Raw genomic sequence first — 19,364 nt, forward strand, 5'->3', positions numbered from 1 at the left:
AGGCTCAACTTAAATCACATATAAGAACTGTACCGGGATCCGAAACCAAAATACGGGCTCGATACTATCAAATTCAATTACATTCAAACTTTCCAAAAACTCGACAATTTCAGTTAACAATTTTCTTCAAAAATTCATTTCTCGGGCTTGGGACCTCAGAATTCGATTCCAGACATACGCCCAAGTTCCACATTTTCCTACGGACCCTCCGGGACTATCAAATCACGGGTCCAAGTCTGGGTCCGTTTACCCAAAATATTGACCGAAGTCAACCTAAATTTATTTTAAAAGCAAAATTCATCATTTTTCACAGATTTTCACATAATGGCTTTCCGGATACACGCCCGAACTACGTACGCAAATCGAGGTAAGACATAAAGGAGGTTTTAAGGTCTCAGAACACAAATTTTATTTCTAAAACAAGTGATGACCTTTTGGGTCATCACATTCTCCATCTCTAAAACAACAGTTCGTCCTCGAATGGACATAAGAAGGAAGTACCTGAGTCGGAGAAAAGATGGGGATAACGGCTCCACATATCAAACTCGGACTCCTAGGTCGATGCCTCAACAGGCTGACCTCTCCACTGAACACGAACAGAAGGGAAACTCTTTGATCTCAACTAACGAACCTATCGGTCTAGAACAACTACCGGCTTATCCTCATAGGACAAGTCCTTGTCCAACTGGACAATGCTGAAGTCTAACATGTGGGATGGATCGTTGTGATACTTCCGAAGCATGGACACATGAAACACTGGATACACGGCTAATAAGCTCGACGACAATGCAAGTTTGTAAGCCACCTCTCCCACTCGATCAAGATTCTCAAAAGGATCAATGAACCTAGGGATAAGCTTGCTCCTCTTCCAAAATCTCATTACGCCCTTCATAGGCGATACCCGAATGCCACATCACGACCATGAATGCCACATCACGAACCTCGCTCGCCGACCATGAATGCCACATCACGAACCTTATGGTCGGCATAACTCTTTTGCCTGGACTGAGCTGTACGAAGCCTATCCTGAATGATCCTGACCTTGTCCAAGGCATCCTGTACCAGATCCGTACCCAACAACTAAGCCTTTCCCAGTTCAAACCACCTAACCGGCGACCGACATCGCCTACCATATAAAGCCTCATAAGGAGCCATTTGAATGCTCGACTGGTAACTATTGTTGTAGGCAAACTCTACTAAAGGCAAAAACTGATCCCACGAGCCTCCAAAGTCAATAACACAAGCTCGGGGCATATCCTCCAAAATCTGAAGAGTACGCTATGATTGCCCATCCGTCCGAGGATGAAATGTTGTGCTCAACTCAACATGTGTGCCCAACTCACGTTGAACTGCTCTCTAGAAATGCGAGGTAAACTGCCTACCTCGATCAAAAATGATAAACATAGGCACACTATGAAGACGAACAATCTCTCGGATATAGATCTCAGCTAACCTCTCGGAAGAATAGGAGACTGCCACAGGAATGAAATGTGCTGACTTAGTCTGCCTATCAACAATATCCCACACTACATCGAACTTCTTCTAAGTCTGTGGGAGTCCAACAATGAATTCCATAGTGACACACTCCCACTTCCACTCAGGAATCTCGATCTTCTGGAACAAACCACTAGGTCTCTGATGCTCGTACTTTATCTGCTGACAATTCAAACACCGAGCCACATATGCAACAATATCCTTCTTATCCTCCTCCACCAATAATGTTGCCGCAAATCTCGATACATCTTACCGGCGCTCGGATGAATAGAGTACCGGGAACTATGGGCCTCTTCTAGAATCAACTCTCGAAGTCCATCCACATTAGGCATACAAATATGACCCTGCATCATCAAAACTCCATCATCCCCAACTGTGACCTGCTTGGCACCACCGTATTGCACCGTGTCCTTTAGGACACACAAATGGGGATCATCATACTGTCGGTCTCGAATACGCTCCAATAATGAAGAACGAGCGACTGTGCAAGCTAACCCACGACTGGACTCAGAGACATCCAACCTGATGAACTGATTGGCTAAAGCCTGAACATCCAAAGCAAGCGGTCTCCCACCGACCGAAATATACGCAAGAATGCCCATACTAACTGACTTCCTACTCAAAGCGTCGGCCACCACATTGGCCTTCCCCGGATGATATAAGATGGTGATATCATAGTATTTCAGTAACTCCAACCACCTCCTCTGTCTCAAATTTAACTCCTTTTGCTTGAACAAGTATCGTAAACTCTTGTGATCCGTGAACACCTTACATGACACTCCATATAAATAGTGCCTCCAAATCTTCAGTGCGTGAACAATGGCTGCTAACTCCAAATCATGAACTGGATAATTCTTCTCATGAATCTTCAACTATCGCAAAGCATAAGCAATGACCTTACTATCCTGCATCAATACTACACCGAGTCCAATATGAGATGCGTCACAATAAACTGTATATGGCCCTGAACCTGTAGGCAAAACCAACACTGGCGTCGTAGTCAAAGCTGTCTTGAGCTTATAGAAGCTTGCCTCACACTCGTCCGACCACCTGAACTGGGCACCCTTCTGGGTCAACCTGGTCATCGGGGCTGCAATAGATGAAAATCCCTCCACAAACCGATGATAATAGCCCACCAAACCCAAGAAACTCCGGATCTCTGTAGCTGATGTGGGTCTATGCCAGCTCTTGACTGCCTCTATCTTCTTCTGCTGATACAACATGACCCAAGAATGCAACTGAACTCAACCAGAACTCACACTTCGAAAATTTAGTATACAACTGACTATCTCTCAAAGTTTGAAGAATCACTCTCAGATACTGCTCATGCTCCTCCCGACTGCGGGAATAGATCAAAATATCATCAATGAAGACTATCACGAACGAATCCAAGTAAGGCTTGAACACTCGGTTCATCAAATGCATAAAGCTGCTGGGGCATTTTTCAACCCGAATGACATCACCAAGAACTCATAATGCCTGTGCCAAGTGCGGAAAGTTGTCTTAGGGACATCGGATGCCTTAATCCTCAACTGATGGTAGCCAGATCTCAAGTCAACCTTCAAAAATACCTTGGCACCCTGAAGATGATCAAACAAATCATCAATTCTCGGCAATGGATACTTATTCTTGATTGTAACTTTGTTCAACTGCCGGTAATCTATACACATTCTCATCGATCCATCCTTCTTCTTAACAAACAACACCGGCGGAGCCCAAGGCGATACACTAGGTCTAATGAAGCCCTTATCAAGCAAGTCTTGCAACTGTTCCTTCAATTCTTTCAACTCAGGCAGGGCCATACGATACGGCGGAACAGAAATGGGCTGAGTGCCCGGAGCCAAATCAATGCAGAAGTCAATATCCCTGTCGGGTGGCATACCCGGCAGGTCTGAAAGAAAAATCTCATGAACTCTTAAGTTCAAATTTTAACAACGTCACGACCCGGATTTCCCACCCTCGGAAGTCATGATGACGCCTACTAATGAAAGCTAGGAAAGCGAACCATTTACATTATTTATCTTTTTCCCATTTTAATCCTTTAACAATTAAGAACCAACAATATATAAATAGCGGAATTTAATAAGCGGAAGAAGAAAATATAACCATTTAAATATTACCAATACAATTCCTTAAACATAGACTACCCAGAACTGGTTTCACAATTTCACATACTATCTAAATAATCCTAGGGATCCTCTGAAGATGCACCATTGTAAGTGGTAGTGAAGAGCTTGGTGAAACCTATCCAACCTCCACAAAGCCTCCGAAAATGTAGCTGATCTATCATCGGTCTATGCTGCTGCTCGGCTGAAGAAGCGGTACGTGACCTCGCCATTCGTGAAAGGACAAGATTAGAGGTTTCAATTTATCATTGAGAGAACAAAATCGCACGATAAAGAAGAATAGAAGTGGAATGTTTTCTAACTCTGTAGCCTCTGGGATAAATACAGACGTCTCCGTACCGATCCCTCACACTTTACTAAGTTTGTCCGTGAATTGTGAGACCTAAGTAACCTAAAGCTATGATACCAACTTGTCACGATCCGGATTTTTCACCCTCGGGAGTAATGATGGCGCCTACTAGTGAAAGCTAGGAAAGTCAACCATTTACATTATTTACCTTTTTCCCATTTTAATAGTTTAATAATAGAACCAACATTATGTAAACAACGAACTTTAAATAAGCAGAAGAACAAAATATAACCATTTAAATATTACCAATACAATTCCTTAAACATAGACTACCCAGAACTGGTGTCACAATTTCACAGACTGTCTAGGAAACTACAAATAAAGGTCTGAAAGATTAATACAACATTGTCTCTGGAATACATGAAAGAAACAGAATGAAAAAGATAGAAGGAGACGTCAAAGCTTGCGGACGCCAGCAGGACTACCTCGGGTCGTCTGTTGGACTGAAGGCAACAACCTCACGGTGGTCCAAAAGCTGCAGCACTGGGATCTGCATATAGTGCAGAGTGTAGTATCAACACAACCGACCTCATGTGTTGGTAAGTGCCTAGCCTAACCTTGGCAAAATAGTGACGAGGCTAGGACCAGGCTACCAAATAAACCTATGCAGTTAAATCATATACAACAGAAAATAAAGGCAGAACTTCACAGTTAAAGATGGGAAGGGGGAATCGTGCTGCGGGGAACAACAAGTATCAACAAAAAACCAACAATTAAATGTAGAGAAACCATAACTCAGTTATCAATAAAAATCAGGAAACCAAATACAAGTACACGGCATCACCCTTCGTGCTTTAACATTCTCTCACAAATAACATGCACGGCATCACCCTTCGTGCCTTAACACTCTCTCACAAATATCATGCACGGCATCACCCTTCGTGCTTTATACACTTCCTCACCCAAGCAACAATCACAAAGCAATTTGGGCAAGGGAATCAATAACATCACAATAAAATCAAGTAACAACAGAAAATCAGTAAATAAACGTAAAGAACACCATAACTCAATTATCAACAAGAATCTGAAAAATCAAGGACAAGTGCACGGCATCACCCTTCGTGCTTTTACTCTCGTCCTCACCATAAGAATCAATATAATCGGCACGGCATCACCCTTCGTGCTTTACCTTATATAATCATCGCACGGAATGATCCTTCGTGCATTATCACTCATATAAAGGCACAAAATGGTACATCGTGCGGCACAGCATCACCCTTCGTGCATTAACACTCTCTCACAAATATCATGCACGGCATCACCCTTCGTGCTTTAACATTCTTCCTTACGCAAACAACAATCACAAAGCAATAAGGGCATGGGAATAATAGTACAACAATAATATCCCGACAAGGGAAACAATATCAAAAGCAATAACATCCCGACAAGGGAGATAACATTAAAAACAACAACATCCCGGCAAGGGAGATAACATTTAAAGCAACAACATCCCGGCAAGGGAGACAATATCATAATCCTCTTCTCTTTTCACATTTACTTCACAACTCAATTCACAACTTGAGTCAATGCTCTAAAATGTTCAAATACCAATATTACTTCCACAAGCCTTGTTCAACAATAGAAATCATCACATAAGGAATGAACAATACAAAACGGAGTCATATTATTCATAGTATAAAGCTCACGGGCATGCTTGACACCAACGTATAGATACTCATCACCATGCCTATACGTCGTACTCAACAAATAACATATAGCAAATAGGACACAACTCCTAATCCCTCAAGCTAAGGTTAGACCAAACACTTACCTCGAATGCCACGAACACAATTCAAGCCTCAACTACCGCTTTACCTCTTGATTCCACCACTAATTCGCTTGTATCTAACCACAAGTTACTTAACTATATCAATAAATGCTAAATTAATTAATTCTAATGCATGAAAATAGGTTTTCTAAAGTTTTTCCTAAAAAGTCAAAAATCAACCCCGGGCCCACATGGTCAAAACCCGAGGTTCGAACCAAAACCCGATTACCTATTCACCCACGAACTCAAATATATAATTTATTTTGAAATCGGACTTCAAATCGAGGTCCAAATCCCCAAAATTCGAAAGTCCTAAGTTCTACCCAAAACACCCAATTTCCCCCATGAAAACCCTTGATTTTGAGTTGAAATCATGTAAAAAGATGGATTAGATTGAAAGAAATTAGTTAGAAATGATACAAATGATTTGGAAGAGTAGTTGTCTTTGAAAAATCGCCCAAAGGTGTTTAGGTTTTGAGCAGGTTTGAAAAATGGCTGAAAATGCGTCTAAGTATCAATTAACTGGTCTCTGATGCAGGGTTCGCAATTGCGAACCCCTTAGAAACGGTTGACTTCGCAAATGCGAAGGTTTTGTCGCATTTGCGACATTGAAGGAATTCGGTCCCCTTTGCATTTGCGAGGGACCCTTCACATTTACGACATCGCATTTGCGATGAATACGTCGCATTTGCGACCAAGGCAGCCCAGGTCATCTATTGCGAAGACTGCAGACCTGCAACACAACAGCAATTTCCTAAGTCCAAATTTCACTTTGTGGCCTATCCAAAACTCACCCGAGCCCTCGGGGCTCCAAACCAAACATGCACGCAAGTCCAAAAATATCATACGGACTTGCTCGTGCGATCAAATCATCAAATAACATCAATAACTATGAATTTAGCATCAAAATCAAAGAAGAATATCATGAACTCTTAAGTTCAAATTTTAACAACCGAAGGTCCGATTCACATCATTTCAAGTCTGTTTCCTACCAAATTTTACAGGCTCAACTTAATCACATATAAGACTTGTACCGGGCTCTGGAACCAAAATACGGGCCCGATACCATAATATTCAATTACATTCAAACTTTTCAAAAACTCTACAATTTCACTTAAACAATTTTCTTCAAAAAATCATTTTTCGGGCTTGGGACCTCGGAATTTGATTCAGGGCATACGCTCAAGTCAGGGGTGGCCCGACGTATTTTGGGGCCTAAAGCCAAACTTTAATAAGGGGCCTTAATGTTTTTAATTTTTTTTAATTATTTGAAGTCAATTTTTCTAGCTTTTTTAGATGCAAAGTTACTAAGAATTTTCTTATAATCAATTTCTCCTAATAAGTCTTTCTCAATTGACAATATAGCTAACCCATTTAATCTCTCTTGAGACATTGTTGATCTTAGGTAAGATTTTATCAATTTTAATTTTGAAAAGCTTCTTTCCGCTGAAGCAACGGTAACGGGAATTGTTAACATTATTCTATAAGCAATATAGATATTTGGAAAAGAATCAGGTCTCTTTATTTGATTGAGTATATCGATTAAATTATTATCTTTAACTTATACTATTTCCCTTAATACTTTCAACTCAGAAAATAAATCTAAACCATCAATATCGGATTGATTATTATGCTTTAAGAAAAGTTCAAGATTAAGACAATGTGTTTTTAAACTTCCATCATCTAGTGATCTTAGTTTTTTACTACTAAATAGAAAACCAAATATATTTTTATACGCTTCAAATTGTTCAAATCTATTTTGAAGTAAAAAATAGCCTTGTCTACTATATATAAAAAGTAATCAACTCTAAAGGACTCTTCAAGAGACTTTGAGATTTCATTATCATCATTCTCATCAAATTGTTTCTTCCTAGATATCACACGTGTTTTACAATATTCGGGTTCTATATTCATTTCAAATGCAATTTCCTTGGCAGAAATCATAGCAGTTGCAAATTTTTCTTCTCTATATTTGTTAAAAAGGAACCTTTTAATTGATCTATGGCAACATCAATATGTATGTCTTTTGACTGCATATTTTTACTAACTGAATTAACAACAAATAATATATCATACCAAATAGTCATACCCAATAAAAATTCAAAATTTTCGAGTTTATATGTTACTAAGCAATTAGCTTCACTTTTAGTTTTTGGATCATCACTAATTTCTACTAATTTCAATAAAGTATCTCTTATTTGTGGAGTTTGAAATATTATTGCTTTAATACTTTCAATACGACTTTCCCAACGAGTTTGTGACAATGATTTAAGAGTTAGACTGGGTACACTATCCTTTAATACTTTCCATCGCTTAGTAGAAAATGAAAATAGTGAATATATGTGTTGTACCACTCCAAAAAATGATATAGCTTTTGTACAAGAATTAGCCAAATCACAAAGTAACAAATTCAGATTGTGACAACCACATGGTGTATAAAATAATCTAGGATTTACATCAAGAAGTCTTTTTTGCACTCCTTGATGTTTTCCCTTCATATTTGACCCATTATCATATTCTTGCCCTCTTAAGTTATCAATATCAAGTCCAATATTTTTTATTTCATCTATAATAACTTCAACACTAGCCCAATCTTCCCTAGACAGCTTTCCAAACCACGTAATGCAATACACCATTATGCCTACAAAAATTTCAAAAAGAAATTGACCAAATTCAAAGAAATTTCATTTGGGGTTCCACCAATGAAAGGAAAAAAATCCATCTAATTAATTGGAAAACTATTACTAGCCCTAAGGAATCTGGAGGCTTTGGTCTGTACAATGTCAACTCAAAAAACACCGCTTTGGTAAGTGGTCTAACTTGGCGAATCCTCTCTAATCCAACAACGCCATGGGCAAGCCTCCTTATTAATAAATACTCTTCCAAAAAATCAAACAATTATTCCTTCATTTGGAAAAGTATCCTGAAAGGTTGGAACATCTGTTCTAAAGCCATCTGATGGCAACCTAGCAAAAAATCCACTCTCAATTTGGGACTCCTGTTGGATCCCAAATTCCCCACCACTTAGACATTGTATCGAGGGTCCCTTACAAGAACATGAGAATAAAATACAAATAAGATATATCTACCAGAATAACAAGTGGTCACTATCAAAAATTTCCCTTGAAATCCCTTCCCAATTGGTAAACAACATTAAGAGCATCTCTCAATCCCTAAACGAGAATAACCATGACAAACCTCTATGGAACCTTAGTAATAATGGTCACTTCAATACCAAGAGTGTCTATCAACTAATCAATAGCAATAATAATATGACCATAACTGAGTTCAGTTGGATATGCCAGTTACACTGCCCAAACAAAATAAAAAAAATTCTCTGGCTATGCCTTCACAATAGAATTCCTAATCGCCAATATCTCAAGCAAATCAGCATCAACATCGACCCTCAATGTTTGATTTGCAGAACAAAAGAGGAAGACACAATCCACATCTTCTTTCTTTGCCCTAGGGTGGAGCATATCTGGAATTCCTTAAACATCAATGTCCAACAAATCATTAGCCACCATCATTGACTAACCAATCTAAGCAACCTTAATAATGTAAACACCTCTTCTTCTATGGCTTGGCAAACACTCCTTCCCTTCATTATTTGGGGAATCTGGATCAACAGGAATAAGAATAATGTTAACAACACTAACTTCACAACAAAACTAAATACCTTGATAAAATCACCCTCTGAATACATCCTGCTAAACACTAAGGGAGGGCCAACTCAAGCAAGAATGTCTGTTAAGATAAGTTGGCATAAACCACAGAAAAACTGGTACAAATTAAATACAGATGGGGCATACAAAGACAGTACGCAAAAATCAGGCATTGGAGGTATGATCAGAAATCATACGGGCAAATGGATACTTGGATTTCAAAAGTAGATTACAGCATTTTCATCTCTTCAAACAGAGATACATGCAATACACGAGGGTCTCCAAATTGCAACCAAATACGGCCTCTTTCCACTTGAAGTAGAGACTGACTCAACGGAGGTAATAAAAGCAATACATCAAAACCATCTAGTATTTACTAACATTATCCTTGCATGCAGATCATTAATGCACCACCGGAAGGACCTCCTCCTACAGCATAATTTCAAAGAAGGCAACCAAGTGGCGCATATACTAGCTAAAAACGCCACAACTGAAAGCTATAGATAGCTATATCTACAGTGTCCAAAGATCCATGCTACACCCCCTCTTTTTTTGTCAAAGCAGTCAACCATGGAAGAAAATGGAGCTTATCCTGTTATTAAAACTATATCTACAGATGCAAATAATAGACTAAGATCCTTAGGCAATCAATGTATTGCACCTGACAATCCACCAATGTGTGGTACTATTACAACTATCTGCAACCATGTAAACGTTACCTAAATTACTATAATATATCGTCTACTTTTATCAACAAAAAAAAACTTCAAAAAGACCTTTTCCACTTGTATCATCTACTTTTAAAAATTCTAAAAAAATATTCATTAATTTTTATTAGAGTTGCTGAAATATCCACACTCCGTAGTATAAGAGACATTTGTTCTTGATGACTTGTATTTGGAGTGCAATCAAGTATGATCAAGAAATATTTGGCTGCTATAATTTTTTTCTATAATTTTGTTCTTAATTTCACTTTCCAATAAGTTTATCAATTCATTTTGTATTCTATGACCAAGGTAATGACTATGAATTTTATCATGCTTAATTCGTCGAATATGTTCCTGCATGACGGGGTCAAATTTTGCAATTATTTCAATTAAACTTAAAAAATTTCCATTATTCTCTTGATATATCTTTTCATTCTTTCCTCTAAATGCCAAATTATTTTTTCCAAGATTTTTGATCACGACAATAATTCTTGATAATACATTTTTCCAATGCTCTCTACCTCTATTGATTTGTTCTTGAAAAAAAAATTATCGATTGTTTTATCTTTTTGCAGTCTTATTTCTAAATCAATCCATGCAGCCATGTTAATAATATGTTCATTTGTTGTTTCAAGAGTTTTGAGCTTAGTACTAATATTTCTCCAATCATTACTACCTTCACTAGCTAGTTTACTACTACAAGTTCCGGAACTCGAACTAAATAACTTACAACAAAAACAAAATATTTTATCTAAGTCGTTAAAATTAACTAACCATCTTCTATCATGTCTTTCACCGTTTGCCAATTTTTGAATATAATGTGTAGTAGAAAAATATCTTGAAAAATTATCATTCGGAAAATTTGTGTCAATTATTATAATCGGTCCCTTTTCTACTGATAGATCTCTAAACTTTGTATCTATATTAGTCCATTGACTAGGATCATATATCTTTATAGGAGTTGAATTATCTATTTCATTTATAAGCTCTTGATTTTTTTGAGGATCTATTTCCGACTTGTCACTTACTTGTTCTTTTTCTACTTGAATATTATTAATTTTAGAATTATCTAACTCAACTGAATTACTAATTTGCTTATCTGGAGAACACTCTCCCAAATTTTCTGATTCAAGATCTTTATTATTCAATAAAAACTTATCAAGAGCACCTTTTTGAGATTGTATTAGATTTTGAATTTTTCTTCTTTTCTTGAGTTTTTCATAACCAGATTCATACTTTCTATTTGACATACTTATCTTCTAATAAATAATCTAAAAATGCACTAAATAGCAAAATATTAAATTTTAGATGAAAAAATAATAAAAAGATAGAATGATAAAACCTGGTTCAAGAACGGATAACTTGATATCAAATTAAAGATAGTATGCTTGTCGTAAGACTTGAATTATGATAATAGAACGAACAAAAAATACTCCACTATTTTTTGAATCAATACACTGATCTTTGGCTATTGCAAAATAGAGGCTTGAATTGAAGAACAAAGTATAAAAAAATAATATGGAATAGTGCACACCTTTTTGTTTTCACTTTGCTCGAGAAAGTTGTGACTTGTGATAGAAAAATTAAACTTTAAAGTAAAAGTTGTACTTGTTTATGTATTATAACCAATAAAAATATATTCCTACCAAATTGATTATTTTCCAAGATATCCTCCTTAAAAGGGACTCTTTCCATTCCCAAAATGACTCTTTCTATTCCCAAGATGAAAGAAGATATCAGCCGTGTAGAAGACAAACAACTTCTTTCTGATTGTTCCCCACAGATTAAGAGGCTTGAGGGAGGAGAGCAACTAAAGAAACAGAGCAACAGCAGTGTAGTTACAAGGTCAATGCGAAAAGTAACACAAAGTTCCACAGTTGCAAGACCAATGCAAAAAACAACACAAAGCATCATGGATATGAAGAGTTCGGGAATGAAGTTTGAATCAAGTAAAAGAAAATTTGAGTAAAGGTCGCAGAGCAAAACAAAGCGAAGAGAAGGATCATAATGGTGGACTTTCATGATATGCCTAAACCTGCTAAAGATTCGTGTGCTCCCAAACGTTGTTGGGATAGGAGGAGGAGGTTTTGAGCGAGATTCTGATTCGATTCGTTGAAATTTTTGCAACAAGAATCTTTTCTTTCCTTTTTGTGTTGTAATTGTTAAGAGTTTCATCATTCACTTCATTTTTTTATTTAGCGCTGTGTATGCCCGTTATATGTCTGAATGATCTTTTACTTTGAAATAGAAAATTTACTATCAAAATTCAGAAGAAAAAAAAACTCGAAGAATCAAGTATTCATTCCCTTCTCAGATGTATATGTAGATTATGCCATCTTTGATGTGGTTCCTCATTTGTATTTGGCTCCAAAGTGGTCTTTTTATTGCTACTTTTCTGCAGTGTCATTTGTATCAGTGCTTTACTATGCCTTTCAAGTATCATTCTTTGTTTAAAACTTAGAGTTGCTTTACTGTCTTTATCATTCTTTGGTCTAACTATCTTTCTTACCTAATTAAGATTTGACAATAATCAATCTTATTCTTGTTTCTATTAGTAAGTTAATGTAGTTGCAATTACATGTGAGGTTGATAGTTGAAAGCCTTCAAGATTTAGCATCTGCATGCCTTCGTTAATTGTTTTAGTACTTTAACTAAAAGTAGATTTCATACCTCCGAGGCAGATTGGTTTCCAGCTAGGGAAATATTATAAGCTCAAGGAGATGTTTTAACAGGTTGGGAAAGTTTAGATTAAATTTCCAACTCATGGTTGTTGCATTAAACAGAGTTTGTAGAGCATCAAAGGTTACTTACACGAACTTGTTGAAGATGCTTTCAAGTTATTAGGATAATGGTTCCGTTTTACGTCTAAAGCATGAGATGGAACAGAAGTCACATTCTCCCACTGGTTGCTTACAGTACTAACACATGAAATGCAGTAAACCTCTCCAGAGAAGAGATAATCATCTAGCTATGCATAAAGTGAAATATATAAAGTTTCCATGTTGAAAATATTTTTATAATTCTTTTACTATTAGTGAAGTGACACCACCCAAAATGAACTTAACTACTTAACATGAAACAATTCATGACAGAGTTAAAGTTATGGCCTCCAGTCCACTGCAGTTATTTATCGCAAGCAAGTAGAGCAAAATGCTGTGTGATGTTAGTAATCTAAAGAATACTGCAAGAATGGCCCTGGCAAAAGTTCTCCATTGAGAATTTTCTACTACAGTTCTATTGCTACCATTTAGTACAAGCTTTATATTTTGGCATAAGTTAAATATCATTCAACGATGTTCAAATTGATCTGTAGGCTGCATTTTTTATCATTTTTCTTGGCTGGTCGAGCCACACGACGACTAAAACATTAGGAGAGCCAACAAACTAACTCCACTTTCCTGTATTAAAATCCAAGTAAACCGGCCTATTTAAGCAACAAAAAATGAAAGTGAAGAGTCTTTCCAATTCTATATCTTTTGTGTTCCTATTTTGCAGTCATACATTCATAAACTCAATCAGCTCTAATTTCAAATTTACTTTATAAAGACTTGGACTCTGGAAATAGAGTTTTTCCTTTAAGATTAGAACGAGAGAAGAAATATGAAAAAAAAATAAAAAAATTAGCTAATCTAAACTTCTGACAATTGATCAAGTAAATGTAGAGGCTGGACACTTCTGGTTCAATGTTGCTCCCAAACGCACACGCAAATATACGTGGTCGACAAGTAATATAGGATTGTAAGTCCGGATATCGTACCCATAGGGACTTGTGATTAACTATCAACTAAATTAAACCAAACAACTAATCTATTCAAGCGAATCCTAACGTATGAATATTTAACTAAAATTAATCTAAAGTAACAAACAAGGAGATTAAACAAAACAAGTTGGCGAATTATAGAGACGAATTCAATGTGAGTGAATATTCTAGAGCTATGGGTTATTTAACAATCCCGTTGAGTTTTCCACTTAAATAGTCTAATTAATTTATCTAGTTTTTTGGTTGACAGGGTTAATATTGCTCGTAGCCTTCTCCCGAAGTACAACTTTCCTATTCAAGCAAACCTAACGTCTATATTCCTATAAAAGTAGAATTAACAAGAACACATTGATAATTCATGTATAGTAACCAAGCAAGGCGATTAGGTATATTCCTATCCTAACCGCAAATCCGTCCTCCCTAAGAGTTAAGATCTTGCTCTACTCAATCTTATATGCAATCTAGAATTCTCTCTCCCGAGTTCAATCCTAGATTCGTAGATAGTATTCAATTAGTGATCAAGCAATCAAATAATTAAGCGCAAGATTGAATAAATAAACCAATATGATAAATAATAAGAACAATTCAAGCTTCAAACTACAACGTTCATGTAACACCCAAAACTCTAGAACTAATAAACTAAGAAGAGAAGAGAAGAAGAAAAACTAATTAGAAGCCCTCATCCAAGTGTGGTGTGTTCTCCTTAGGTCTAAAGTGTGTCAAAAGTCCCCAAAATAACGTTTTTCCATGTATATATACCAAGTAGGGTTGGGCCCAGACGAAACACCATTTCCTGTGCGAAATAGGACTCCGGCTCTGTAAAATTTGTACAGGCGCGCCGCACCTTGCGGTGTGCTAGTGGAGATTATCAGCAGCCTTGCATTTTTCTTGTCACGCCAGTTTTTACACTGCTGCGCCGCACCTTGCGGCATCCCATGCAGTGCGGTAGTGAGAATTTGCGAAAATGCAAAACATGAAATTTGTAGCCCTTTCAAATAGCTTTCTAACGATATATTGTAGAGCCCAAACGGAGTTCTGAGCGAAAAGTTATGTGTATTTAACTAGACAATGCGCCGTATGACTGCTCGATTCTCCGTTTCGTTCTTAACTATTATCAATTGATCCCCGAACACGATCCTGGCTTAATTCCTTGGGCTTTTACTCAGACTTCAAAGCTCCAAATCACTTGAATTCATTCCATAACACCTACATAGATCGGAATCACTCATACAAGGCATAAAACACATATTTAGTGCAAAACACTAGCGATTAAAGCTCAAACTCAATTAAAGTGCAGTAAATTAGAGTGTAATAAGTGACTAAAATACACAATTATAACCTATCATCATTCAACATAGCAAGGACTTCCGCGTCTCAACGTTAAATTAAGAGTACAAATTCTTAGGAACAGCAAAGGAATGCAGCCTCATTTTCATGTACTATGATTTTCTTGTTTTCAGATCTGCAAAAAACTGAAAAGCTTCAGTTGCTCTCTTAACATAAGTATACATGGCACCATGGCAGCAGTGAGAAATGAGTAAAGGATATAGGTGAGACCTTTTAATGTACCATCACTAAACCCTTTATAGAAAACAAAGAAAGCAGCTTTCCCATTATACACAAAAGAAAGCCTAAAGCTTCTTTTTTCGAAGAAAGCTCAAACTTCAACTGTTATAGAATACCACACACTGCAACATTCATGGAAATTCTAAATCAAAACAAAATGAAACAGACTCTACCAACACCAGAGTACAAAATACTCAACATTATGCATTTAGTTCACTGTTTAACATCATGAGATTTACAACACTAACCCTAACATCCCAACGCATACGCCCAAACAAACCCAATTTCTTGGACGGCATAATTCGGATTATGTCCAAATTGACTCATAAACGAGAATACTACTAACTTTGAAACCCCTTATCGCTGGAGATGAAGTCTCAAAATAGACAGTGTCAGTAACTTAAAAACTGCAGCAAACACATAAAGGATCGTACAATGTTGATATTATTAGTCACTGCAGAGTCAAGCCTTAAATGGTATCCCTTCATTTAAGGCATACCATCTATTCAGGAGATATTGATATCCACAAATGGAACTTTCAGGCCAGGTTGAATATATAGAAAGCAACTCAATTTGAGCAAGTATGACTGTAACAATGCTTATTCCAATAGATTACAGTGACTGGTTCTATCACTTGATTGACACATTCAGATGCTGCAGCAGTCACTTTGCTAGAAGCGAAAACAAAACGTACCTACTTCAGTTGTTGAAAGTACTAATAATGAGAAAAGGTAACAGCTGATGAAACCATTTGCATGCATAAACTTGGTACTTCAACTCAGACTGAAACTAAAAAGCAGCTCTCTTTGGCAACACAGACCAACCACCTTAGGTAAGACAAGGGCGAAACCTTACCAAAAACTTGCGGAAGATGAGATGCCTCGCAAAAGACTAATCATGTTAGTTTAAATACAACTCATTTTGCCAGAACCTAAAGTCAAACAGAAAACTCATCAAATGGCTAATCCATATCTAAAGCAGCCAAGTTCAACCTTTGATGACTAACGTGACAAAAGAAACATCTACCCTCCTACAACAATAGTAAATAAGCATTTGATAACAAACCCAAATCAATCTTAGTTTCAAATAACGATAAAGGAAATTCAAAGTTTGAACAATCCCTACGCCACATAGAGGATTTTAATTCCATGTTTTACTAATTCCATGGAACTGCTAGTATTGAGTTCCATTTCCTACAAAGACATAATCTTTTTCTTTGTTTTTTGGTAGGGTGTGGAGGGTTAATATACCATAAGCTGAAATAGGAAGTGTCAAGCACCAGTAAGCAGTGAAAAGGGAGTCTGCAAATTAAAGTTCTTAATACACAAATGATAACAAGGAAAAAAAAATTGATGTTTCTATTTAGTGCCTTCTAAACGAATAACCAAACATCAAACACAAAGTACAAACGCTAATAAGATGTAAGGGCAAAATGAACAACAAATTTCATTAATAAGATTTCAAAATACTAATAAACCAGAGGTTTTACATATACTTTGATTGAAACAAGTCACTTAACTTAATCACTAAGCCTAATATTCAGCAAAAGACACAAAAACAATGCCCTAGATCAGAGAAAACGAATTAACCATAAGCATAACAAGCTTCATCCTAAGCCCTTTCACCACGAATCCTCCTAGCGAGCTGAATGTCCTTGGGCATGATAGTGACCCTCTTCGCATGAATGGCACAGAGATTTGTATCTTCAAAGAGTCCAACAAGGTAAGCCTCAGCAGCCTCTTGTAGGGCAGCAACAGCACTGCTCTGGAACCTCAGATCTGTCTTAAAATCCTGTGCTATTTCCCTCACCAGCCTCTGAAATGGCAGCTTCCTTATCAACAACTCTGTTGATTTCTGGTACTTCCTGATTTCCCTCAATGCCACAGTTCCGGGACGGAAACGGTGAGGCTTCTTCACTCCTCCGGTCGCCGGAGCTGACTTTCTCGCAGCCTTTGTAGCTAGCTGCTTCCTTGGAGCCTTCCCACCTGTTGATTTCCGGGCTGTTTGCTTAGTACGGGCCATTTTTGAATATGAAAGATTTTATAGATTGGGAAATGCTTTGATTGTGAGATAATGGTGAATTTGTGAGATGTGTAATGGGGAAGTTTTATAGGAGAAAAGTGGGGGCGGGAATTTTGGGAAATTTTGAAAAGAGTTTGAAATTTTTGGCGTTTGTGGTGAGTGAGAGTGAAATGTGAATGAAGTCCGTTGATGGGTTGAGAATTGAGATTAGGGTGGCAAACGGGCAGGTTGGGTCGAATATGGACCGATCAAAATGGGTACGGATAAATTATCGAGAACATGATATTGTATAACCGCTTTAAAAATAATAGCAGAAAAAATGTATAAAATTTATATATTTTTTGTATATATATACATTCGGTATATTATATACAAACTTTATACACTTTTTTGGGTAATAAATATAAATAGTTTTTTGAGTGGGCTAAAAGTGATAATACCCCCAAATTATCCGACCTGACCCTTATTTAATATGAATAGAAAATGGGTTAACCGGCAGATAATACCATATTATCCGTGGTTTTTTAATATGATCACTTTTAGGAGAATTCCTAATCCCCAAGCTTGAGGTACCCCTAATTTAACTATTTATAAATGTAAAAGTTAAACGCATTAGTTACCTATTGGTTATTAATTTTCTAAGTGGATAATATGATTTTTTTTTATATTTTACATGTTTTAAAAAGTTCATATCCAACCCATTTTTAATGGATAATATAGATGGACAACTATTTTTTTGTCCATTGTACCACCATTAGTTGAGATTATAAGTTACGGTGGAGATTTCAGAGGAGATAATAGCTCGGATAGTAATCTATATGCTACCAAAGTAACAAATTTGTAGTCGCCACATGGATAAGCTAGTTTTTTTTGTAACGACCCGGCCGGTCGTTTTATGAGTTACCGCTCCGTTTCTGCCATTTCTGCTTCCTTGTGTGTTATTTAGCTGTATTTCATCATATCGTATTAGTTGTGTTGTGTTCAGAGTGATCTTAGAGTGGAATGAGACACTTAGTCTTTTATTTGGAAGCTTTAGTTGGAAAAGTCAACCGGAAGTTGACTTGTGAGTAAATGATCTTGAAATTTAGTTTTTATGGCTCAGATAGCTTCGTTAGGTGATTTGGGACTTAGGAGCTTGTTCGAAATGTAATTTGGAGGTCCGTGGTAGAATTAGGCTTAAATTGGCGAAATTGAAAATTTGGAGTTTCTGGTCGGCAGTGGAAATCTTGATATCGAGGTCGGAATAAAATTTCGGAAATTGAAGTAGGTCAGTAGTGTCATTTGTGACGCGTGTGCAAAATTTCAGGTCATTCGAATGTGATTTGATAGGTTTCGGCGTTGTTTGTGGAATTTGAAAGTTTCTAAGTTCTTAGGCTTGAATTCGAGGTTGATTTGTTGTTTTGGTATTGTTTTGAGTGATTTGAAGGCTCGACTAAGTTTGAATGATATTATGGGATGTGTTGGTATGTTTGGTTGAGGTACCGAGGGCATCGGGTGAGTTTCGGGAGGTTAACGGACCAATTCTTGGTTTTGGGAGATGGCAGATTTTGTTGGTATTTTATTGCAGAAGGTTTGTTCTTCGCGTTCGCGCACAGTGTCACGCATTCGCGAAGAGCGTTCTCTGAGATGGTGATTTTTGTTCTTCGCGTTCACGAAGGAGAGGACGCGAACGCGTGAGTGGTGCCGCATTCGCGAAGAGGAGTGAGGCAGTTGGGGACCCCCAGGTCCTTGGTCTACGCGTTCGCGAGGTGATGGCCGCGTTCGCGAAGGTTTGAGCAGGTAAAGCATCATGTTCACGAAGCAGTTGTCGCGTTCACGAAGAGTAAAGCGGAGAGGCCTTCTAAGTTGGTCTACGCGAACGCGAGAGGACGGTCGCATTCGCGAAGAAGGAAATGCCTGGGCAGAAT

The 19,364-nt window shown here is 37.3% G+C and overlaps 1 protein-coding gene across 1 annotated transcript; it reads right to left on the reverse strand.

The window, feature by feature from the left end:
* Nucleotides 1–16,857: 16,857 nt before the first annotated feature.
* Nucleotides 16,858–17,507, reverse strand: LOC104219809 (histone H3.2). Its single transcript, XM_009770550.2, has one exon. It carries the CDS (start codon nucleotides 17,455–17,457, stop codon nucleotides 17,047–17,049), a length of 411 nt encoding a protein of 136 aa, XP_009768852.1. The 5' UTR covers nucleotides 17,458–17,507; the 3' UTR covers nucleotides 16,858–17,046.
* Nucleotides 17,508–19,364: the final 1,857 nt, after the last annotated feature.

This window comes from Nicotiana sylvestris, chromosome 6 (genome assembly GCF_000393655.2).
Source record: "Nicotiana sylvestris chromosome 6, ASM39365v2, whole genome shotgun sequence".
Lineage (NCBI taxonomy): Eukaryota > Viridiplantae > Streptophyta > Magnoliopsida > Solanales > Solanaceae > Nicotiana > Nicotiana sylvestris.

Excerpts from the sequence above, each read along its gene's own strand:
- LOC104219809 (XM_009770550.2), bottom strand. The coding sequence starts at position 17,457 with ATGGCCCGTACTAAGCAAACAGCCCGGAAATCAACAGGTGGGAAGGCT.